Source organism: Centroberyx gerrardi, chromosome 9, assembly GCF_048128805.1.
Source record: "Centroberyx gerrardi isolate f3 chromosome 9, fCenGer3.hap1.cur.20231027, whole genome shotgun sequence".
In the NCBI taxonomy this organism is placed as follows: domain Eukaryota; kingdom Metazoa; phylum Chordata; class Actinopteri; order Beryciformes; family Berycidae; genus Centroberyx; species Centroberyx gerrardi.
This window is the reverse complement of record NC_136005.1, coordinates 31895801-31921339: the sequence shown is the minus strand read 5'-3', so window position 1 is coordinate 31921339 and position 25539 is coordinate 31895801. Positions and strand designations below refer to the sequence as shown.

Genomic DNA, 25539 nt, shown 5'->3' with positions numbered 1-25539 from the left:
TGAACACTCCCAGCACTGGAAATCACACCAAGGAGCTGCGACAAATATTCCAACTATCAAGAGTCTGAGCAGGGCATGTAATCAACTCTTTAGTCAACTGACCACAGAACATCACATGTAACTCCAGTGTTCAAACAGCCAAATAGTCCTTTGGGATACAATGATCAAATACAGGTTAAACACCTGCTAAAGTGGCCAATAAATCAACAGAGTTAGGAACAAAAAAACACAACAGTAAGCAAGCCCATTTCAAGCCCTGTACTTTGAAAATCCTTAGTCAAAACTTCAAATATCGTGGGTGTTACGGTTAACCTGGAAAGGAGGAAGGGTTTGGTGTGTTCATCAAATGGAGTGCAGAGAAACTCCAAAGAAATACATCTGTCTTTGTGTATTTATTAGACTATATAAAGTCATATGAGGCCGGCCCTAACAACACTTAGAAAAAATGAAAAAGCGCCTTCTCAGAGAGTGTCCATGCCACTGAAAGACACACTCTTGCGTAAGGTGTGTGTGTCTGAGAGTGAGAGAGAGAGAAAGAGATTGTGTGTGTGTGTGTGTGTGTGTGTGTGTGACCTAATTCAGCCTAAATTAATATTCACTCCAACCCAGTTGGGGGGCTATATCAGCATGCACTTATGCCCCCGAAAACCAGGTGGCTTCAGGTTGGTGCGGGTGGAAGAGGTGCCCCTTTTTCATTTTTTGCGCCAAAAAAGGTTTAGTTGAGCCCACCTTAAAGGGAAATATCAACCCAAATAATGTTATACTGGCAGCGGTATGTTTCAATTTTGAATTGGTGCCATGCTTGGTGCAAGTCTCATTCAAGACCCTCAAATATCAAAGGTTTGCTTTACTTCCGCTGGACGCATATGAGAAATATACTCAGCAAATACTCCACTTCTATATCATGGATAGGTTTTTTTCCTCTCTGATTCAACAAACACAACAAAATGACCAAAAATGCAGGCCATAAAATGTTTTTTGAGCGATTTAGCCTTTTAATTGTATCTAGTGACAAATAGTTGTGTGGGCAGCAAAGTTACCACAGGGCTGAAATATGCTAAGCAGCTCACAGTGTTGGAACTGACCCATCCATTGTGTTTTAGTATGAGACATAATCTGAGGGACTGGCAGATTATCGCCTTAGCTGCCAACATTTTCTAATCCCTCTATATTGGTTTGCTGCAAAGCCGGATTTGTCTGAGTTATTCATTGTCCAGGTATTGACTTGGTCAACAGAGCTGGCAGCAGAGTGGGCGTAGGAGGAGGACGGCAGCTTATATAAGAGAGCTGAGGCCGTGGCGGTCATGTCTATATGCTAGTTAGTTCTGTCTCTTAATTTGTCTGTAGGACGACCAGTGGGGCTCCAGCATGGTTAAATCACTGCTCAGTCTGCTTCTAGCCTCTGCTGTCCTGCTCTGCAATGCTGCCCCCACGGTGAGTGTGTGTGTGTGTGTGTGTGTGTGTGTGTATGTAGACAACATTGCCTCAGTGTACCAAAGGTTTAAGCGAGCCTCTGAGGAAAAGGCATTGTCACAGTCTACTATAGCACCATAGGCAGTGTGTTTTGTAGCGCTGTTGTGTGTTTTCAACTACCTCCAAATAGGAAGCGAAACCATCTCACAACCTTACATTTACAGGCATCAAGGTGCAGAATGGTTAACTTGGACACCAAATGATGACTTTTTGGATTGGTTACTGGAAGATTCAAATGTTACAAATATTCATTATTTCACAAAAAAAAAAGCATTTACCACAACGATTAAACATTGTATTAGAATATAGCTTTTCCACATTCTGTTAATTATCTTGTGACCCCCCAGGTTGAGAACCACTGATCTATAAAATTTCACCATAGAAACTCACACAAGTTTCGAAAGTCCAGAACTTGTTACAGGTCTTGCTCCTTTCACCTGATTTGCTCTAGGCAAAAATCATGAAAGGAGAAAAAGAAATTTAATTTTTGCAAGCTAAAGACTTTAAATGAGTTACATTATCAAGCAATCAATGAATGAATGAAGCTTGTTAAAAACCATTAAAAGTAACACAATTAAAATATTTAGAAAATGCTTGACAGGACTGGATACAAGACAAACCATGTACAAACTGATAACTTGTCCCTCTAAATGAGCTGAAAATGTAATAAACCATGTTAATGTAGTAAATTCCAGGTAATGTAATAACATCACAATATTTATCAGTAATTATCACTTTATAAAGGGTGTATATTTTTAACTGATGATGTAATAATATGGACTAATAATGTAATAACTAGAAGAAGATTGAGTTTTTATATCATTAGTCAATGACTATCTATTAAAATTATGTTTCACCCCTAATAAATAAATAATCACCAGCTGATGTAATAATGTGATGTTATATTATCACATATTTTTAATAATAATGTGTTGCAATTTATTACATCAACAGGTTTTATTACATTTTCAAGCCATTTAGAGGGACATTTTTGTTAAATTTTCTTACATTTCTACATTATCCGGCAGTAATTACATAATCAGCTGCAACAAATCTGCTAAGATGATCTTTCTTTACATTTTAATGTGATGACTTTTTTGCAACTATAGTAGAACAATTTCTATTATCCACTTAACAGCAGGAATAACTCACCATGGCACTCATTATTAAGATCACAAAAACTGCTATCATTGTCAATACACAGGACCAGTTTCTTTTTTTCTAAAATAATTCCCTAAAATCTGTTGCATAACAGCTGCAAAATTTAGTGGAAACAGAGCAATCTCAGAAACACATCATACAGTGTTGATAAAATATTCTTAAAAGATTAAACTGTTCTAATAAGTGGTGGGAGACGTACACAATTGAGAAAACACATGCACCAACTTGACAACACATGCACAACACTACGAAACCAAACCCCTTAATTTTATCGCTGAAATGTCCTTAATTTCTCATTACATATACATTAATTATCCATTAAAACTAACAGCTTTAAAAACCTAAGTAGTATCATAGGTATTTAAACCTGCAATAAGTGATTTCAGACCCTATAATCCTGAAGTTAACATGTGCTACGTGGAGATTTTTTTGACGTAATGATATAAACAAACAGCCACACACGCGGCCCAGCTGTGTTGTTGTTTTCACCACTTTCCTAAAGCTTGTTGTCAAACTCGGACCGAATCGAAGCTCCTTCCGACCCATTCAGTAGCTTTTCATTTTTTTAAACTAGCTGGTCTCCTCCCTTGATGTTTAAAAGCAGCACTCTCCCCCTCCCATTCTGGAAAAAAATTCTCGTAATGGCAGAATCGATGAGCAAGCGTGTAAACTTGTTCTACTAAACTTGCTACCTACCTCTTCACATGTAACCGGGACATGTAACTTTCAGCGGGAGGAAAATCTGGCAAAGCGAGACTGGTAACCGGTGACAATCCTCCGTAGGTACATTTATCTTAGCTATTAGCCTTTATGCACGGTCCTTCACTAGGTTTGTCTTTTGCAGCTTCCGTAGTCCAGCAGCTTTGCTGTGGTTTATTTACAAATGTGTTGCGGTTTCTGTCACCCTCTAGTGGTCGGAAAATCGCTTAGTGTAGCTTTAAGGGATTTATTCATGGGTTGATTTGTGGAGACACTAGTAATTAAGGGATTCTTCATGCCTTTTGTGCATCATCATCATCATTTCCTCATTTTAATCGAAACAGGCGAGCGACAGTGTTTTTAGGCTATGCTACTCAAAAAAAAAAGAAGAAAAATCATTAACCATCTTCAACCAAGACTGCCGTTGTTTTCAGCAAGACCATTCTTTTCCTTGGCCTCTTCCCACTTCTGTTTTATGGCTCTCAGCTGTCTCTCTAAAAAGTCTGTACGCTGCGGCCTGTTTCTGACGGTCACCTTTCTCCAAATTCTCCATTCCCAAAGTTCCAGCGGCAAGTACTGACTAATCCCCACAAGCATACTGTAATTCAAAACAGTATGAGTTGGCTTGGAGTAAACCCAGATTAACACAGTGTGGTGCCCTAGGGTGACCACACTTGAAGTGCCCCCCTCCTTCCATGTGAAATTTACTATGGTGACAGAGACCATAGATTTACATGAACTTATTGCTAAACTACAGGCTCAACACACATACTACAGACAAATGTAAAACACAATGTAGGCTACTACTATACTTTACATCATAGATTGACATGCCATACTAAGCTTTACACAGAGTGATACTGTATCAAATCTGAATGCAACTCACATCCCAGACAGACCATAAATTTGAATGAGGACTAAATGCCAAGCCATTATAGAGTATGTCTAAAAAAATCATAATACAAAATTAATAAATTATTACAACAGACATCTACCGTAACTTCAGCACCAAGGAGGCCACACATACCTACGGTGGCCATTTTAGGACATCATCAGCCACCTTTGTCATTCATAGATGTACTCTGTTAGATTTCGATAGACTTGCGTCAGGTTTAGCTGTCTTGTGTCAGACTTAGATGGAGTTTGTCAGATTTCGATGGACTTGAGTCAAGTTGCACATGCGCACAACTGGACTGAAAGGAACCGGTTGCACGTAAAACGCATTTTGAATTAACTGTGCACAGGCACAGTGATTAAGAGAAATTATTTATATTTGGACAGTCCCACTTTATCTTGATATGATGTGATTTTGTTGGAAAAGGATTACGCAGAACAACTTAGATTCAGGTAACATTACAAAAGATTTGTTTGGTTAATGAAAAACTTAAAGCTGCAATAAGCGAAATTTTCTGACCACTAGAGGGCGACAGAAACCGCAACACATTTGTAAATAACACACACCAAAGCTACTGCACTACGGAGGCCTGCCAAGGTCAAAATTGCAAAGAACTGTGTATAAATGCTAATAGCTAAGCTAAACGTACCTGTGGAGAAATCTCGCCAGTTACCAGTCTTGCTTTGCCAGGCCTTTCGACCGCTGAATGACAAGTGAAGAGCTAGGTAGCAAGTTTACTAGTGTACTGAGTTCACTCCCTCCCTTCATCGATTCCACCATTATGAGAATTCAGGAATGGGAAGGGGTGAGGGCCGCTTTTAAACAGGGAGGGAGGAGATAAGCTAGTTTTTTTTTTTTTTAAATGAAAAGCTACTGAATGGTCTGGGAGGAGCTTCTTTTTGGACCAGAATTTGACAACAAGCTTTAGAAAAGAGGTGAAAAGAGCAACACAGCTGGCTGCTGTGTGGATATTGGCTTATATCATTATGTCTCAATGGAATCTCCACATAGTTTCAGGATTGGTTATTGCTTATTGCAGGTTCTAAATTGGGGGGCGTCCTGGTGGCTCAGTGGTCTAAGGCACGTACCATATAACCACAACGTCCTGGATTTGAATCCAGCCCAGGACCTTTGTCGTATGTCATCCCCCTCTCTTCACTTTGAGCTATCCAATCAAGGCAAAACGCCCAAAAAATATTCTTTAAAAACAACAGAATTGCTCTAAATTTAGTCTATGTGCTGCTTTCAGTCTGTTCATTCTCTGTATCCCTGGGTACGATTTGGCGCATACTGAAGTGCCGTACTGACTTACAGCAGAAATGAGGCGCCTCAACCAAACCAGGAAGACAACAGTCACAGTTTGAAGCTAATCAATATGGCAGATAGTGGTAACATGGAAGACAGGACTGTAACTGCTGAACCCTCAGCAACAAAATGAAAAAAGAACAGAAGAGGCTAAAAGAGCTACGAAGGAGAGGGACAAAGGTGAAGTTCTTATCGCAGCGGCATGGATTCAAATTTGGCCCTTGCCCTTTGCTGCATGTCATCCCCCCTCTCTCTGCCCTAGCTTTCCTGTCAATCTCTACTACTACCTATCTAATAAAGGCAAAAAAGCCACACAAAAAAAGTCAGTAATAATAAGAAAAATACTACAAAAATAGAAAATGTCACAGTAAAAGTGTAAAAGTCACAGTGCTGCATTGTGTTTATGCTGCAGGAGAAGCATGGCGAGTCAGACACCAAGTGTCCTCTGATGGTGAAGATCCTGGATGCGGTGAAGGGTTCACCGGCCGGATCCGTCACACTCAAGGTGTCTCGGCAGGGCACCAATGGAGAATGGACAGAGATTGCTAATGGGTATGTATGAAAACATGCCACTTAGCCCATTTGTGTCTATTGATTTGCTCTTTCAACTGCTGGATATGCAAAAGAACAGAAAATCTGTTTTTCTAACCTTTCTGACACAGATTCAGGGTCCGAATGTACCACCTGTCCAGCGCCAAATGCTGGTGAAATCTTTCTTTGATGGATAAATCAATAATGGTCACCTGCCACACTGGCCGGCAACTCTTAGATGATAACGTTTGAATGCCTCAGTTTGAGTTCTGCTGCACTTCATGGTGAATTACAAACTTGATCCATTGTATAAATGAGTGAGCAAATTCTAAATTCACACACAGTGCCTGATTCTATACATGAAATAGCAGTGAAAACGAATAAGGTGACATATTTAAATGAAAAATGTATATTAATTATTTCAGCCTGGCAAAAATTATTCTTGGCAGGTACATGTTTTTTAGTTTACCAGCCCTTGGCAGGTGAGCCAAAAAGTCAAGTTTCGGACACTGCACAGATCTGAATATTTCATGTCAGACCAAACTGAGAGAAACTAAAGGAATAACATTTTTCCTGGCTGACACTACTACTCGGATTTTCTATTCCTGTGCAAAAACTGTATCAATCAATCAATCAATCAATCAATCAATAAAACTTTATTTATATAGCACCTTTCATACAGGTTAGTGCAGTTCAAAGTGCTTCACAGATGACTGACAAGTGGACAATTAGACAGAACACGTGTAGACCGTAAAAATAATTTGAGACCAATGCAAAAATAAAAATGATGACAATGCAATACAATTAAAATAGATTTAAAAGCAAAAATATATAATAATAATATTTTTTTTTATGACCAATTTTTTATTGATTCATATACATGACTTGGGCCGCTAGCATTCTCCTTCTCCATTCCCCCTCTCAGGCCTCTTCAAAACAAAAACAAAAAACAAACAAATAAATTTAGATGTACAAGTTCCGTGCATGTGTGTGTCAAGCCATCAATAGTACAACGTTGCTTGACCTACTATCCACAAAACATCCACAGTACGCCAGCGAAAAGACCCACATAATTAGGCTGGGTCAACCAAGTAGCGAATGCACAACTACAATACATAGTCCATGGGAATAGACATCGGAAACACACCAAGATCGTCCCAGGTATTACCCATTGACAGAAACGCGGTAAAGCACAACAGTCATAAAGGCAAAATAAATAAATAAATATTAAAGAGAAACAAACAAACAAAAAGAAAAAAAAAAAGAAAGAAAAAAAAAAAAGGAATGAAGGGGGGTATAATAGTGCAAAGTGTTTCATATACATGCACATATATACACATATACATACACATACACATATATACACACACACACATACATACATATACATATACATACATACATACACATATACATACATACATACACATACATATATATATATATACACATACACACGTATATACATATACATACATACATATATATGTACATACACATATACATACACACACATATACACATACACGCACACCCACTGCACACGTATATACATATACATATACAGCCTACATACAAGTACATATACAGTACACATGTACGCATATACACACACACACATATACACATACACGCACACCCACACGCACTGCACACGTATATACATATACATATACAGCCCACATACAAGCATATACAGTACACATGTACGCATATACATACACATACATACACATGCATACATACATGCAATACAATACAGTATAATATACTTTACACCCCACTAGTATTATATATGCCGTTTGACTAATTCGGCTGCATCTGTAAGTGCTTCAACTGTTTCTCTTTTTGCACCATTTACACTTGCTATTGATGATTCTAAAACAAGTATACTATAAAATAGAGACATCCACTGATCTAATTTAAGGACATGCGGTGGTTTCCATCTCATTACTAAAATCTTTTTTGCTGCTGTAAGACCACAGAAGAAAATTTTTTTTTGTTTGCCTAATATATTGAGGGAGGAATCGTCATTCAACAATATAACATTAGGCAAACATGGTATTTCAGTGCCAATAATATCTGATAAGACCTGTGCAATCTGTACCCAAAATGATCTTACACCTGAACATTCCCAAAACATATGGATGTAGGTGCCAATCGACCTTTGTGAACATAGCGAGCAAATGCTGGGGGTTATCTGTAGTTGGCAACACTTTCTAGGCGATAGATAGAATCTATGAATCATTTTATAGTGCAGCAACTGATTATTGTAATTGCGAGATGTTAATGAAATGTTCCTCCATACTCTTTTCCAATCTATTGTCAAGCCATCATTTTTCAAATCGGTATTCCAAACTTTAACAATTCCCATATAACCTTGAGTGTTGTGTTGCATCTTTTTGTACACATATGACACAAAACCCACACCTGGATGGAGAGTTCTCATCATTTCCACCATTGGGTGCATTTTGAGAGGCTGATTCCATGGCACGCCATATGTGCGCATAGCAGTGCGTAACTGCAGATAAAAAAAAAAGGATGACCCAGGCAAATTGAAATCATGTTTCAGATCTTGGAAGGACCTTAATCCTTCGTCATTCATAATGTCTGGTAGAGTATAAATCCCTTGATTTTGCCACTGTGGGAAGTAGATTGGTTTCCCCCCAATATTCAAATGGTTATTCCTGAATATTGGAGTATCAAGGTGCCAATCCAATCTCCAAGCGCCCAGTTTTTCTACACAGTTCCATATATAAATAGAATGAGCAACAATCGGGCCAAAATGTTCGAAACAATAATGGTCAGACAAGGCAGAGAACAATACGTCTTTAAGTGAAAAAGGTGACACTATTTGCTTTTCGACCTCTATCCACGGCACCTTTGAGTTATCATTAAACCAATTCTTTAAAGGGTGAAGCATGAAGGCATAATACAATAATACAATTCAAAATTTGGGACATTTAGACCCCCAGACATTCTGTCATGCTGTAATATAGTTGTTCTAATTCTAGGGAACTGTCCTTTCCAGATATATTTTGAGACACGACCTTGAAGTTTGTCCCAAAATCCAAGAGGAGGTGGCAGTGGTAGCATACTAGCGAAAAAATTTACTCTTGGTAGAATATTCATTTTCACTATTGAAATGCGTTCAGCTAATGATACATTGGCCCACTTATCAATATCTGCCTTTATAGACTTGTACATACTTTTGTAGTTTTGGATTATAAGTCTATCTAGAGATGGATATATATCTATTCCCAGGTATCTAAAATTTTGTACAACAGGAATTTCTGTGTTTCCATCCAGATCTGTCATTGCTGCATTCAAAGGTAGTAATAAGGACTTAGTCAAGTTGATCTTATAACCAGATATTGCACTAAATTTCGTAAATATGTCAAGAACGACTGGGAGTGTTGTAGGTACTTGGTCCATATAACATAATAAATCATCGGCGTATAAAGATATTTTGTGGTGTGTATTGTTAATTGTTTGTTGGTTTAGCTGCCTCAGATATTCTAATTTTTTGAGCCAACAGCTCAAGGGAAATCGCAAATAGTAATGCTGAGGCAGGACAACCCTGCCTTGTACCGCGTGCAATAGGAAACTGTGGAGAGCACTGATTTCCTGTTAAAACCATTGCTGTTGGGTTGTGATATAATATTTTTAACATATTCATGAATTTATCACCAAATCCCATATTATGCATTGTATACCAAAGATAAGGCCATTCGAGCCTATCGAATGCTTTTTCAGCATCGACTGACATCACAGCACATGGTGACTGCAAATTGGATGCTCCATGAATAATATGAAGGAGGCGGCGGATATTGTCAGATGATAGTCTATGTTTCACAAAGCCTGTTTGGTCGGGATGTACTAATACTGGCAGAACTGTCTCAAGTCGACAGGCTAGGACCTTAGCATGTAATTTGATATCTGTATTTATAAGTGATATAGGTCTGTGACTGGAACATAAAATAGGGTCTTTCCCTTTCTTATGTAACAATGAAATAATGGCAGTATTTACGTCCCTATGGAAACCCCCTTGATCGATAGCTGTGTGTATCATTTCTAATAGTATTGGACCGAGGTCAGCCCAAAACTGCAAGTAAAATTCCGGAGGGAGACCATCCCATCCTGGAGATTTCCCTTGTTTCATGAGTTTAAAAGAGTCATATAGTTCTTGTAGTGTTATAGGAGAGTCCAAAAAATTCATGTCATTGACTGTAAGTTTAGGTAGCTTCAAACCTACAAAAAAGCTTTCCAATTCTTTTGTTGATGTGTCCAATTCAGACGTGTACAAGATCTTATAAAAGTGCTGAAATTCAAGATTAATTAAGTGCGGGTCATTAAGTAGGACTCCCTCATTGTTCATAATAATTGGAATATCAGCTAATCGTTCGTTCATCCGAATTTTACTTGCCAATAAAAAACTTGGACTGCTGCCATCTAAGTAACAGGATTGTCTCGCTCTATGCACTAGAAATTCACCTCGTTTTAGATTTAACGCATTTAACTCTGTTTCAATGTTAGATAATGTTTTTTGTCTATCTGAATCAAATTGATTTTGCTGTTGCTTAATTAAAGCTGATTGAATGGTCTCCAAGTCAGAAATAGTTTTGAGTTGTGTCTTATTTAGACCAGATGAAAATGCTATCGATTTATTACGAATATATCCCTTAGCTGCACTCCACAAGAAGCGAATGTCCTTGACTGAATTCTTATTAAGTAAAATAAATTCGTGAAAGCCAGCTTTAAATTGGTCGCTATACTGTTTGTTCTGCAGCAATGTCAGATTAAATCGCCATCTACTGGCCCTTGTTGGAACATTGGGAAAGACGAACCTGCACAAATTTGCATGATGATCTGACATAGACATATAATGAATTTCAGCTTTCTGTACAGAAGGAACCATTCCAGAGGAGACAAAAATGTAATCTATCCTTGAGAATGTTTGGTGTCTTGCAGAAAAGAAAGTCTATTCTCTCCTTGCATGGTGCTGGAGTCTCCAGATGTCGACCAATGAGAAATTGGATATCAGTCTCTTTAAAGCGGAATTGGCAGAAGAAGTAGATTGGGTGCATGTGGATCTGTCTAACAATGGATCAAGTACAGCATTCATATCACCCCCTAAGATTATTTGATAACCAGTCATTTTGGTAATAATTCTTGATAAGAAGTAAAAAAAAAAACAGGTTCGTAGGAGTTAGGTGCATAACAAGTAATAAGTGCAATCTTCTCACCAACGAAATTTCCTTTCAGATAGGCGATTCTCCCATCTTGGTCGTTCCCTTTATCAACAATGTGGAACTTTAAGCTATTGCACATGAGTATGATAACTCCTTTAGCTTTATTATTAGCAGATGATGAGGCAACAACTCTATAGTTATTATTCTTAATTTTATATATATCTTTTTCCATAACATGTGTTTCCTGAAGCATCGCAATATCTGCCCCTTTTCTGCTTATAATATCAAGAGAGCTGGCAATCTTCAGGTCAGTGTTAAGGCCTCGTAAGTTCCATGAAAGAGTAACTAATTTGGCCATAATACGGAAGAGTATAATTCACATTTTTTATTATGTGTCAGCATGTACATCTTACTCAATAAAATTGAACAGTTCACCTGGAGCCCACCCTCCTCCCCACTCTTATTTGCAGCCATAAACCCTCCCATACCCCCCTCAGTTCCCTGCCTCCCAAGAGAAGGGGGAAAAAAGTCATAATAACATATCACATTATATTTACTGTACCCTTCTCTCTGACTCCCTTTACTCTGCTTCACGTTGCAAAGCTGTGGCATGGAAAAGCTTAACCCATCAGCCCTCTGATAGTACCACCCCCAACCAGTCACTCGATCAGTCAATAATATCATTGTTCACAGCAATGGAGAGTGGTAGTTGTTTTGTTCATACCAACAGAAAAAAGAATGAAATAAAAATAAAAAAAATAAAGCAGAAAAAAAAAAAAAATAAAGAAAATTTTTTACTTCTTTAGGACCACACTAAAATGTCTCTTGTATGCTGGTATAGATTGACGGTCTTTGAGGTCCAATATCACCTCAGAAAAAAAATAAAAAAAATAATAATATAGCTAAACAACAACAACAAACGAAGATAATTTCTGAAGAAAGACTCGTCATTAATAATAATAACACTAAGGAAAAATAAATAAATAAATAAAAAAATACTACTTAACCAGTAGACAAACAGAACAGCCAGATGGCTAAGCGGATATACCTTTGGAATTGTCTCTCATGAGTGCAAATATTAATGGAATTCAGTCTTATCATATCTGCATCTGCATGACAGTCGGCCCCGAGTCATATAGGCAGAGAGCGCATCTAGGATTCCAGCGTTGGCTTGATCTCATTCATATAGAAGTCTTTCGCTTCAGATGCCTGCGTAAAGGAATGCGTCTTCTTGTTGAAAGTGATCAGAAGCTTGGTTGGTTGCACGATTCCGTATCTCAGGTTGGTCTTGCGTAGTAGTGCTCTCACCTCGTTAAAAGTGGCATGCTGTTCCCGTTGTTCCGATGTCATGTCGGGGTAGATGCTTATCCTATGGCCGCGGTACTGTAGCCCTTGTTTCCCCTTTTCTGAAGTCATGCGAAGGATGGTTCTTTTCACTTCAAAACTGTTCAGCCGTGTTATCATGGTGCGCCTGTCGTGTTCCGCTGGTCCGGTGCGGTGTGCAATATTAATTAGAGGAGACGGTCCAAGCGCGTCTTGGCCAAAGATCTCATAAAAGAGTTTGTTCACAAACTGGGTTGGCTTGCCCTCTTCAATTCCCTTTGGCAGTCCGATTATTCTCAGATTAAATTTTCTACTATGACTCTCCAGAGCCAGAGTCTTTTCTTTCAATTTGCACACCTCCGTCTTGAGCCACTTATTTTCCTCCTCCAAAGACTTTGCGGTCGTTTCCATTGCATCGGCTGCGGTCTCAAGTTCTTTAACTTTACTCATGCATGACGCAACATTTGTTTGTAAGTCACTTAAAGATTCTTTGATAGGCTTAAGATTGTTGTCGAAGCCTTCTGTTATTTCTTCTCGCATGATTTGTCGGATCACGGAGGCAAGCTCGGCGTTCTCCATTGATTGTTTGGCTGCAGCCCGAGTCTTTGATGTCATTAGGATGTTTAGTAAATCCGGCAAAGTTTACTTCAGAAGTGATAGGGACACGGATATGAGGTTCGTACCTTGATAGGATATATTCTTTGTTTGGCGTTTTCTGTGGTAGAATTTACAGTATAATTCGCAGAGGGCTGTGGCGAGAGCTTGGCGTGGTCACTCCATGCCGCCGGAAGTCAGTGTCATCTCTAATATTAATAAAATAACAGATAAAATAAACAACATAAAAACAATAAAATAAGTGAATAAAATAAAGTAAATAAACTCTATAAACCATTCTTAATCAAAAGCCAGGCTGAAGAGGTAGGTTTTAAGTTTACATTTAAAGATTTCAACACTTCCAGCTGCTCTCAGATCCACAGGCAGACTGTTCCAGTGGCTCGGAGCATAAAAGCTAAAAGCTGCCTCACCTAAAGTTTTAGTCCTGTACTTTGGAACAACTAACAGACTCGTGCCAGAGGACCTGAGGGGCCGAACTGGTTCATATACTGTAAGCATACTGTACACATATGCCGGTGCAAGACCATGAAGTGCTGTAAAAACAAGTAAAAGAATTTTAAAATCAATGCGGAAACTGACAGGCAACCAATGTAAGGACTTTAAAACAGGTGTAATGTGTTCTCTCCTTCTGGTCCTGGTCAGCATTCGGGCCTCAGAGTTCTGAATCAGCTGATTTATAACTTTTTTGGGTAGACCAGATAGGAGAACATTACAGTAGTCCAGCCTGCTCGATATAAAAGCGTGCATTAGTCTCTCTGTGTCACTCAGAGAGAGAAATGGTCGCACTTTAGCGATATTTTTTCATGAGCCTTAAAGTTAAGATCTGAGTCAAAGACCACACCAAGGTTTCTTGCTTGTTGGCTTGGGGTAAGTCCAAGGGAATTTAATTTTGCGACCAGATTCTCTCTCTGAGCTTGAGAACCTATGACTAAAATTTCAGTTTTATCCTGGTTGAGCTGTAAAAAGTTTTGTGACATCCAGACATATGATATCTAAAATACATTTTAAAAGGGAATCAATTGGTCCTGTGTCATCAGGAGACACGGCCACATAAAGTTGTGTGTCATCGGCATAACTATGGAAAGAGATGCCGTGTCTCCTGATGACATCACCGAGGGGTAACATATATAGATTAAAAAGAAGTGGCCCTAAAATCGATCCTTGGGGAACCCCACAGGTTATTTTGGAGGTTTTGGAGAAGTTGTCATCAATTGCAACAAAGAACTCTCTGCCAGAAAGAGGAAAGCCAATTAAAAACAGTTCCCGACAGTCCAATGTGATCCCTAAGTCTATTTAAAAGAATTTTGTGATCAACTGTATCAAAAGCAGCGCGCAGATCGAGTAGTACCAACACTGAAGGTTTATTTGCATCTAGATGTATCCTGATGTCATTGACTACTTTTATCTAGGGCTGTCTCAGTGCTATGATTAGCCCGAAAACCAGATTGAAGCAATTCCAACTTATTGCTTGAGTTAATAAAATTGTTTAACTGAATGTTCACCAGCTTTTCTAAAATTTTACTTAAAAACGGAAGATTGGAGATTGGTCTGTAGTTGCTGGGTATCGAGGGATCAAGGCTACTTTTTTTTAAAAGAGGCTTCACAAGTGCAGTCTTGAATGCTGTGGGGAATACACCTCGTTGCATCGAGTCATTAAAACTTGCAAGGACCTCCTCAGACACTGAATTAAAAACATTTTTAAAACAAGAGGTTGGGATTGGGTCAAGGGTGCATGTGGAGGACTTCAGTGTTGTTACCACTTCCCTAAGCATTTCAGTGTCAACCAGATTGAAACTGTCCATCAGGGCTTCACACTGAATTCTGGATGATTCTTCAACTGTTATGGCATTGTGTAGTTGACAGATACTAGACCTGATGTAAAATGAGTGCAGTTACTCTGTGCTTACTATCTGTTTGAAATGTGGAAAGGATGTGAACGACCTCGGTGACCTTTGACCTCTTCTTGTAGAGTGACAGATGCGACCGGGGAGGTCCACAATCTGATCACAGAGCAGGCGTTCCCGGCAGGAGTGTATCGCGTTGAGTTCGATACCAAGGCTTACTGGAAGGCTGAGGGGAGTGTGCCGTTCCATGAAGTGGCTGATGTGAGTATAAACCCATCATCACACCTAGCAGTCACTAGAAGACATATTACTACGAATTCATGTTATTCCTGGCATGGATGTCATTCATCTGTCCAGATGTTGAAAACTTAAACTGAATAGGTAATTTTCAGTAGCCAAAGTAAGGCTGATTTATACAAGTAAGTACGAGTGAATAAAGCTTTGCACAATTTTTTTTACATTTTAACTAACTTACAAGCTGCACATAACTGAGTTTCAGTTCCTTATTTTAAAATGGTTGAAATACAGCAGATTAAGGGCCTCATTTATAGAAAGTAGAAATTAGATGTAGAAATCCAAATAAAATACATGTTTAATTTGCCATACACCTTAAAGGAATAATTCACCCCTACCTTCTATAGAGTACAACAGGTGGTGACATCACCTGGCACCAAAGATCAGCCAATAGCAGATGGCAATTTCATTTCGTTACCATTAGATGTCATGCAGTTTTGGGTAAATTAATAAATTGCATGTCCCAATATGTTCACATATATTGATTACATTGTTCAAGATCATAGGAAAAACTTCTTAAATGCTATTAAATGCCCTTTAAGCCTGACATAGGCAAATAAATCTAGGACAGTGTATTCAGTATGGTCAGGGAAGCCATCAACTCACACTACTGGGAAACCGGCAGCAGAGTGTCACCAGTATTGGGCGATGTCCAAGCAGTGTTTGCTATACTACTGTCCCTGTTTGTCGCCAATATGTGGAAACATTTCTCAGAACAACTCGGCCAAAAGTCATCTGTCATCAACAACTAATAGCCTCTTCTTGTTCTCTGTCTCACATGCATCTTTTTGCACTTTGTCCTACTTGTACTCAGGGTGGGAAGGAGTACCAAAATGTCCAACTCAGGATTTTCAGACTAAAGGTTACTGAGTTACTTTTACAAGAGAGCATTGTTACATGTGATCTTTCTCTTGCAATGCTAAAAGGATGAGAAGACAGAGTTCAAACTACGTCATTTTAATAAAAAAAAACAAAAAACATAATAAAGTCCATAAACAAAGCATGGATCAACACAATTACCCTTAGCCAGCTTCTGATGCAAGTGGTCTACAAAATTTGTACTCTGCTACTGCTAAACATGTCAGCCTGAATTACAGGGAAACGTGTATAAAATGACGCACAAGACATCTGGATTTTTCCATTTGATGTAATGGAGCAGTGTCTTGAGTTTGAATATTCACTCAATATAAGCAGCTAGAGTGAAGCGTTGGAATGAGCGGATACAGAATATGTATGTGACATTGTCGTACAGTGTGGAAAAATTATTTTTTATAACTTTGAAGCTACTTAAGGGGAAAGTGAAGGGGGAACTCAGGATGCAAGGGGTTAAGTAAAAAAAAAAAAAATTAAAAAAAAAACACGAACCAGTGATCTCCTAAAATAACCTTACATTTTCATTAATGTACATTAATTCACCCTTTAATTCATGCAAAATACCCTTAAAATTAATTGAGGGAGTTATTAGTGGAGGAGATCCCATCAAAACCTCCTTAAACACCCCCTTAATCTTGACTCCTTACTTTCTAATTTAATAAAAAAATTCCGGGAGAGAGGAACTTAATTACTAGTGTGAATCAACCCATGAATAAATCCCTTATAAACCCATGATACTAACCTTACTTTTTTAAAGCTATGTTATTTTTAATGGATAATTAATGTTCAAGTAATGGAAAAATGAAGAACATTTCAGGGATAAAATTAAGGAGTTTGGTTTCGTAGTGAAAGTAGAGTACATGTAATTCGTTCCTTCCATCTTTGTTTATACTAAGTGTGAATGGTCATTTCATTGACACTATGGGTTTATATTGGTATTGTCTACTGTCTAAATATGTATTATGGAGGTTTTCATCTTTGCTCTTCCTGTGTGCAGGTGGTGTTTGAGGCCCACGCTGAAGGTCATCGTCACTACACCTTAGCCCTGCTGCTCAGCCCCTACTCCTACACCACCACCGCCGTCGTCACCAACACACACCAGTGACACAGAACACACAATACATATTTACACAGTATGCTGGAAGTATTGGGGCAGTGAGCTAAAGCTGAAGTGTTTGGCTCTTGACACATGTACAGTGTAATATGGACTTTACAACAAAAGAGGAGGAGGCTTTATGTTTTGCCAGCAGGTACACTTACAGTAACTGGAGTGTTAAATGAATTTTCATGTCTAGAGCGTTGTTATTTTGTATGTAACTTTACACTGTTGTATTACTGTTAGAGCAATATTCCACTCAGTTTTAACATGGGGGTTATTTGGCACTTGACCGCCATTAAAACGAGAATATAAACAACTCACCAAGATCGGATGCAGCTGGACGAGTTTGTAGTGTTTGTAGAGTTTGAATGAGGCCACGAAAATAACCTGAAAACTGACATTTAACAAGTTGGTGACAGTCAGTCGTCATGTCGTATTTCTATTCTTGTTTTACGCGAAAATTAGTATATAAAAGTAGATCCGGTCTCCCAAACAGGAACTATCTCTCCTAAATGGTATCCCTCCCCCTCCTCTGGTATCAACTAAAGTGGAATTTTGCTTTAAGTATTCATTCTGTTTCTATTCTGCTGAGTGGACATTAGCGAACTCAAAGAAAATGCCACACAAATAGGCTAGCTATTATTAAAGGACTGTCAGTTTTTTATTGTGGTCTTTCAGTCTTCCATTTGATATGAAATAGCAGCAAAAAAAAAACTTAAGCACACTGTCCCAATGCATACGATACTGACTGTAATTCACTCATATGTCAAGGGTTATGAGTGAGAGGGGCGTTAAGTGATCTTTCCCTAATTATATAGCAGAGCAATGATTTTTTTATTCAAAACACAACACTCTACTACACAACACACAATACTTTTAGAGATTACAATTCAGAAAATGTATATGTTATAAAAAGCTATTCAGTTTAGTTGCACTTCTATTGCACCAAATTTAATCAAGGGTTTTCACTTGAGTATTTTGATTTGTGTTCTTCTGGCCATCAGATAGAGCTCAACATAAGCTTTCCAATGATCTATAATACTTATTTTCAGCCAAAATGTAAAATGTCACTGACGCCCGTTTTGCACCAAACACTGATGTGTGTGGTATACTTGTTCTAATAAAGCAGCTAAACGGCAGACTGACTTGCCTTGTCATGTTTAATCACACACACCTTCTCTCATACAAGGTTGGGGATAATTTGATTGCATAAATAATATGAATACTGTAAAAAAAATACTGGCTGAATTGGAATAAACCATTTGGCTGCTTATGCTTTGGCAGCAAAATTGTTCAATAGTAACTGAAAGTAATTAAATGCAAGTAATAATCAAGTGGACGACATTACAGCAATTTGAAGCAGGTAATGATGAAACGGATTATGAATGTAACCTCCTGAACCCTGCTCTCAGATTTATGATCATCATGTTCATCAACATCATCTAATACGCTTTGACCATGTGGAAATCATCATACCCACAGGGAAACAAATGACACACACATCAGGGTTGTTTTCCAGAACATGGCAATGAAGTGTTTATTTCGTCTTCCGTTGACAAAAAGAAAAAAATAAATCTTTACAAAGTCTAACGGTTCAACACCAGACTCAACTCTTATACTGGCTGTTACCAAAGATTGTAGAAGATTGATGATATAGCTAACAGGTCAACTTCACCATGTAAAAAGTAGTTTTTTTTTTTTTTGGGGGGGGGGGGGGGGGGGGGATGGGGTGGTGGTGGAAACCCTAGCACATGCTTCTAGCCAATGAAAGGCAGAACAAGACAGAGATGAAGTACTGAACATGTGCAGAGTGGGTGCTACATTGACATTTTCAACCAGATTGGTGTGTATTTCAGCTTTTTCATCAAAATTAATTCTTAAAAGCGTCTTAAAATGACAAACCCATCAGTCAGATGAATATGACGTACAGTACTGTGTGAGAGAAGGAGAGCTTTGAGGAGCAAATTTGACATTTCCCACTGCCCACCGCTCACACCCCACCCAATATTGAACGGTGCTCTTGCGATGGACGGCGGGTGATGTCAAAGTTGGTCGTCTAGCTCCACCTACAGTACACCTCTGTGCCCTGCTGATAGACCAGGGCAGAGGACACCTGGACTGAGTTCAGCATGGTAGAACATATGGAACAACTCTGTCAGAACAGGGAATGGGACATCTTGGCAATTTGTTCAGTTTCAGTCCTTATTTTTCTTCATAAAGCACTTGGGACATTGAGGACGTTTCCTTTTTTTCCCCTTCAGCTACCGTAGCGGCAAACTAATGAGGTGGCTTGCGGCAAGTGGGTGCCATTTGGTTTGGCTAAAGGATGGCACAACATCGACGTGGCATTTCGGTTTTCATTCGTGTCTCAGAAACCTTCCCCATACAATGTCGCAAGTGCCTGGTGAACACATTTTTTTTAAAACATGTACAATATCCAGATATTCCTTTGAGAGTTCAACTGCAGTAGGCCTATTCCCTTTGCCATCGACTGTCCCACATAACCAATTTGTACCAGAACACCGCACAACATTGGGGTTCAGATTCACTTAAGGTCTGCGCAGCACTGAGGGCACCATATCACCAAAAACCCCATATCACAAAGCCATGCTGTTCAGTAATCGCGCATAGTGAGTGGAAAGTTGTCTAACTGCACTGGTCAAAATAATTAAGCCTCCTTGCGCCTGTTATGGTCATGCATATGCAAATTATAGGTAAATCTCCTTATTTTGCCCACAGATATATTTGTAGGCGAGGCCATGCAAATTGAGATTGCGCCCAATTCACTAACACTTCACACAACACCGACTCCCTAAGTTACTGTAGCGCTTAAAACATCCTTTGAAAGGTGGTGTAAGATTTTGCCACAAACAGTTTGGCCATTCAAAATGGCTGCTATAATTGCTGCAAGGCTGACCTTCTTGTGTTCTACATACATTTACATACATGAACCAGACCCGACCATCAAACAGACTAGGTGGTCCGGCACAGACTGGTTTAGCGCAGGTCAGACTGGAGAACACTCCAATCATAAAGGCGTTTCTGGGGCGCAAGGGTGCCAGCCTTGCTGGATTAGGCTTACAGCTGAAGCAATTTGTGCTTGCAGCTGTTGATGAAGGGAGCTATTTGCTTGCACAGTGCTGTTTACGCCACAACTTGGTTTGCATCAATTTCTTAGTGAGTAAGATGAAAACTCTGCGCTCTCAGCTCAAGCAATGCAAAAAAATGCACAGATTGCCCTCACAACGGAGTCTTAGTGAATCTAGAGTCTTGCTGAACACAGCCCAGAGAGAGGAGTCCAAGTGGATTGTACATATTAAGGTCGAAGCAGCCATAAACATCGGGTTCCGTGAATCAGCAAAATGTTAGATCAGATGCACTGAAGGAGGAGCTTGTCATCTTTTTGGATCCTTATTCGGACAGCTGTCATGAGAATGTTACACACTTAATCAGATCGTCTGACCGGATATAATGAAGCAAATGGAGGGAAAAAAAACAACATTTACACTTCAGTTTAAAATCAACCCAAATTTTTTATCTCTCAATTAAGAATGCAAAGTGAAAAAAAAACAGGAGAAAAAAAAAACTCAAGGCACAAATATGAATACTGCAAAATGTAACACTTTACATTACAATTGTGTAATGGTGAATATATCATCCTAGCTATTTTTGGATAGTCAAACGACCGAGAGAGACTGAACAGTGGAGAGTGAGGGGGTGAGAAGGTGGGTGGGGGTAAACCTCAGGTGACCGGGTGTGGCCAGCACCCCACCCACCTATCGACCCGACTGCCCGACACCCAACGCACCCTTTAGAGGCAAGAATATGTACAACTCAGAATACTGATCTAAGACCAGTTCCAGCGATGGGCGCTCTCTCCAATTCAGTACTTCTCCATTGGTTTGGCATCGGGACCCAAATTTTTGCTTTGGCTATGGAAACAAGACCTAATACATGAGAATAATACAATAATACAATATTGCCCTATCTAAAGCACTATATGCTCCTCACCCTGTCAGAGCATCTCCCAACCCCCTTGTGGGTGCTGAGCCGCCAGTTGGCAAACACTGCTCCTATTACTTCTAAATACCTTGATGCTGTTCCCTGAATAGAGCAGACATGAGACAGTAAAAGCAGATCCGCTAAAAGTAAAATCCCCCCTTTGGATCCTTTTACACTGTTAGATATCACCAAATGGTGATGTTCAATGCATTCCAGGAGTCATTTTGTGATCAGGTGTTGTAATTTGCCTCTTCTGCTTCTGTTTCAGTTAGTAATTTCGTACGTTTCCCAGAATGCCTTTCGACAACCCCCAGAGACGGGGTGTGAACTTTGTTGCTTTAAATCAAAAGCAGGTGTATAGGTATATAAATGTAGCTCGCTAGTCAACTAGTTCCTGAACATTGGGGCGTGTCTATGATAGTGGCCACATTTTGCATTGCATTCTGATCTATTACGAAAATGTTATCTCTGCCTCTGCTACAATGGATTTCCCTGTATGATTGTTGAACGTCGGTGAAAAATGGCGGCTCTAGAAAGAAGCCCTCGCTCTTTGATTCTGAGGGACTGACAGTAAAACCTGACGTTTAGATACCTGGAAAATATCCATTGTAGCTGCTGGAAATATCTGGATGCGACATCATGTTGTCTATTTTTGGCCAATTATCCACAGGTATAAGAAAAATACGCCACCAAACAACAAAATGGACCCAGGAATGCAAGGTACATTGCTATTTTTTTAACAGCGTTAAAAAGTTTTAGGGTGGATTTTTGCTTTAAGCTGCTGACAAGAGGGGATAAGGAGGTGGGTGACGGGGGTGGCGGGGGATCTATAGAAGCAGGGCTACCCATGTAGTCAAGAGAAATGTCAAACAATTCTAAGCAGTTCTTCATGTTTTAAATCTGGATATTGGTTCTCATGGATATCACTTCATGATACCTCACTACAAACAATAATTAAAAAGATAAGATTATTTTTAAGGCATTTCTGCTTTATAAACAGTAACAAAGAGAGAACGAGTGGGGGGGGCGGGGGGCGTTTACATGTAACACAGGTCACAGGCCTGATGTGAACCCACAACATTGCAACTACACGGTACTGTATACGCCATAACCAGCTGATCAACCAGGGCAATGACTTTAAGAGTTTTGTGATTCACTGAGCGACCAGGCTTCCTGAAGCAGTCCTCAGTAACACTTAGTCTCTCGCTGCTACACTGAGTCAGCTCACATCGCCCTCCAGAGGGAGACGAGTGGCCTGGCAACAGCTTCATACACTTACAGACCCAAACAAGGACTTTATTCTCTTATGCAAAAATGTGGCATTAAGCTAAAAAAAAAAAAAAAAAAGGCATAGCACAAGAGAATCCCCTGCTAAACCAATACTGGCCAAAGTAATTCCCCAGACGGCTAAATCCTAACGCTGCTGCAGCAGAGCTGGGTGGGCAGGATGATGACACATGAGAGGTTGGAAAAGACCCTGTGGACTTTGGCACAGTTCACCTCCCAACAGAATCTCTGATTAATTAATAACTCTGGTATTCTCTCTAATCTGATTGGTCAGATCCAGATCCGCAGACTCTGGGGTGATTTTTGTAGCGGTTTAGAGCTTTGCGGCCAAAACCAAAAGCCAGACTTTAGCCCGCGGTTTAGCCACATCCGCTTTAGAGGAAATAACTCCGTAAACATGTACGGGCTGCTCCGAAGCTCAGCGCTGCAAAGGCTTTTGGGAGAAGGGGGGGGACAGGTGAGGTCAGGATTTATCCGCCGTGGCTTAAGGACTGCCTCTCCGAGAAGCCCTTGCAGTGCTCGCGTTGGAGGAGCCCTGGCTGTTTTGAGTGATACGTTCTGTTTGAAGCACACATAGAAAATAAACTTAAAGCAGAACTTGGGCCATTTTCCACCTAGACCCCATTTCCCCGTCTTTTCCCATCGTACCGTTTGATTCTGAACAAAATCTCATCAATTACTTCACTGACCCCAAAGGCACCTCAAAGCCACTGACGTTCACTCTGTAATGAGACATTTAATAAGATGTACAGAAAAAAATCGTAAGTCATGCCTTTCTGGTACAGTTTTGATGCAACTTTGGCCGTTGCTTTAGCACTTCTTTTCGTCTTTGCCGGCTGCCTGTCTACATGCGCCGCTTTGTAAAGCAGTGCAAAATAAAGTTGTCAGGTCATGGATTAACTGAAAATTAAATATATACATGTCTTGTTACAGAGTGAGCATCACTATGTTGTGAAGCGCATGCTTTAAGTGCTTTTGGCGTTGATTTTTGAAGTGTCCAATAGCCCTATTGCCGTATTGGAGAACCACGCACCCAGGCAAGCAAGATGCAAGTAGTTCTATAGTGAAGCAATAGACCGGTATGATAGAAAATGATGGGAAAATAGGGCCTGGGTCAAAAATGACTGGAGTTATGCTTTAACATCATAAGGACATACAATCAAAGAAACTTCCAAACATAAAATTCATGGTCAAATCCATAACCTAGTATGTACAGGAACAATGTACGGCAAACAACAGGTAGAAAATAAACTGCCAATAGTTGTCTCGCTATCTTTGTAGTGCTCAAAGCTTTAACAAATTAAAGTTTTCATGGCCCAAGTTTCAGACTGTGCCATTCAAGAACTGCATTAGCTTCAGACTTGTGCAGCATCAGCTACGGTTCTCTCATTCTGGCCCCTCTTACTGCCTCACAAGCTTATAAAGTTGGAAAACACCACAGTCCAGACACACACAGCGTCCAGCCCAAATCCCCATGCTTCAGCGCATGGTACAGTACAATGAAGAGCTTTATCACATGGTCCAGCACCAAACACACGATCAACACGCACACACACACACTATCTGAGACAAAAAGAAAGACAGATAGGCCCACATACGCACACGAATCCGAGACCATTAACCTGTACTAAAGCGCGCTGTCTGGACACACTCCTGCTGTAATGGCCGACCCTCCTCCCGGTACACACTAATGGAAGAGAGACATTGTGAAGCAGCTCGGCATTCAGCAGTCACGCCTTCCTACTCCTACTGAGGAGCAGCTTACTCTTTTCACACAGTGCACCTCAAAAGAGAAAAGAAAATACACAACAAAAGGCAAAATTAAAAATATACACATCTTGAAATGATAAAATAATTTATGTTTGAAAAAAAAAAAAAAAAAATCTGGTAAACAAAATAAATTAAGGCATGCAAAAGATGATGTCAAATCTTGAGATTTGGATATTTCCGTTTTTTTTTTTTTTTAAGCCAAACATCCTATACGCATATTTGTTAGAACATCTTCCTGTTAGGAAGGAACCACTCACACTTGTTAAATCCTCAGAAAGAAGGTAGCTGCCAAAATAAAATTCAAACCCACTGGAATATCACTGTAATACGCTCGAGCATTAAAAGGCCAATATTTACATATTTGTGTTCTGTGCTCGAGCTTCAAGAGGCCAATATTTACATACATGTTCATGCGGATTCAGCAGCAGTGCAGCGAAACGTACAGCAAACGCTTGAGTGACACAGACAGGAGTGCTTCTTAAAACATCCAGAATCAGAGAAAATAAATACCATGTATCAAAAAAAAATGAAATGTACATCACAAACATTTAGGTCACCTTCGTTTACATCCCTCCTTTTAAAGGAATAGTTTCACCTAATGAAATATGTATAAAAAAAATAAAATAAAAAAAAATTATAGAAAGTGAGACAAAAAACTTGTCTGTTGGCTTCTAAGGTGACGATGAGACATCAGAAGTGAAGCAGTGCTGAGCCGAGCCGGGCTGAGGGAGCCGTGGTTCTGCCACATTAAGGCTTTGCAGTAAACATCAGAGCTGAGATGCTGCCCCTCCCTCTAACCTAACCAAGAGTGACGTGAATTTTAGTAGCTAAAGCCAGCACAGACACATAGACATGCAGCAACTCACCCATCACACACACAGAATCGCTGACACACTTGCAACACACACACACACACACACACACACACACACACGCACACGCACGCACGCACTCAATCAATTGTTCACTTTAAGAGACTTGCCACTGCCTCTTCATTTTTTCCTCATTTTTTTCCCGTTTGGATATATATATATTTTTTTCCTCGGTAAGGTTTCTTGGCAGCATTACATGTTGTGCCTCCCCCCCACCGGCACCCCGTCCCCGCCTCTCCTTCGCTGCGCCGCCGCTCTGCCTCCGGATGGCTGAAGGGGACGCCGGGAGGCCAGGACAGGGGGG

At 39.8% G+C, this 25539-nt stretch overlaps 1 protein-coding gene across 2 annotated transcripts; it reads left to right on the top strand.

Annotated features, from left to right (window-relative positions):
* Nucleotides 1-1363: 1363 nt before the first annotated feature.
* On the top strand, nucleotides 1364-17664 carry ttr (transthyretin (prealbumin, amyloidosis type I)). 2 transcript variants are annotated; one of them, XM_071914962.1, is made up of 4 exons: nucleotides 1364-1434; nucleotides 5946-6085; nucleotides 15164-15299; nucleotides 17203-17664. In XM_071914962.1, exons 1-4 carry the CDS (start codon nucleotides 1369-1371, stop codon nucleotides 17308-17310), a joined length of 450 nt encoding a protein of 149 aa, XP_071771063.1. In that variant the 5' UTR covers nucleotides 1364-1368; the 3' UTR covers nucleotides 17311-17664. The 2 variants fall into 2 exon arrangements, with proteins under 2 accessions (XP_071771063.1, XP_071771064.1); XM_071914963.1 differs by having other exon boundaries at nucleotides 1369-1440.
* Nucleotides 17665-25539: the final 7875 nt, after the last annotated feature.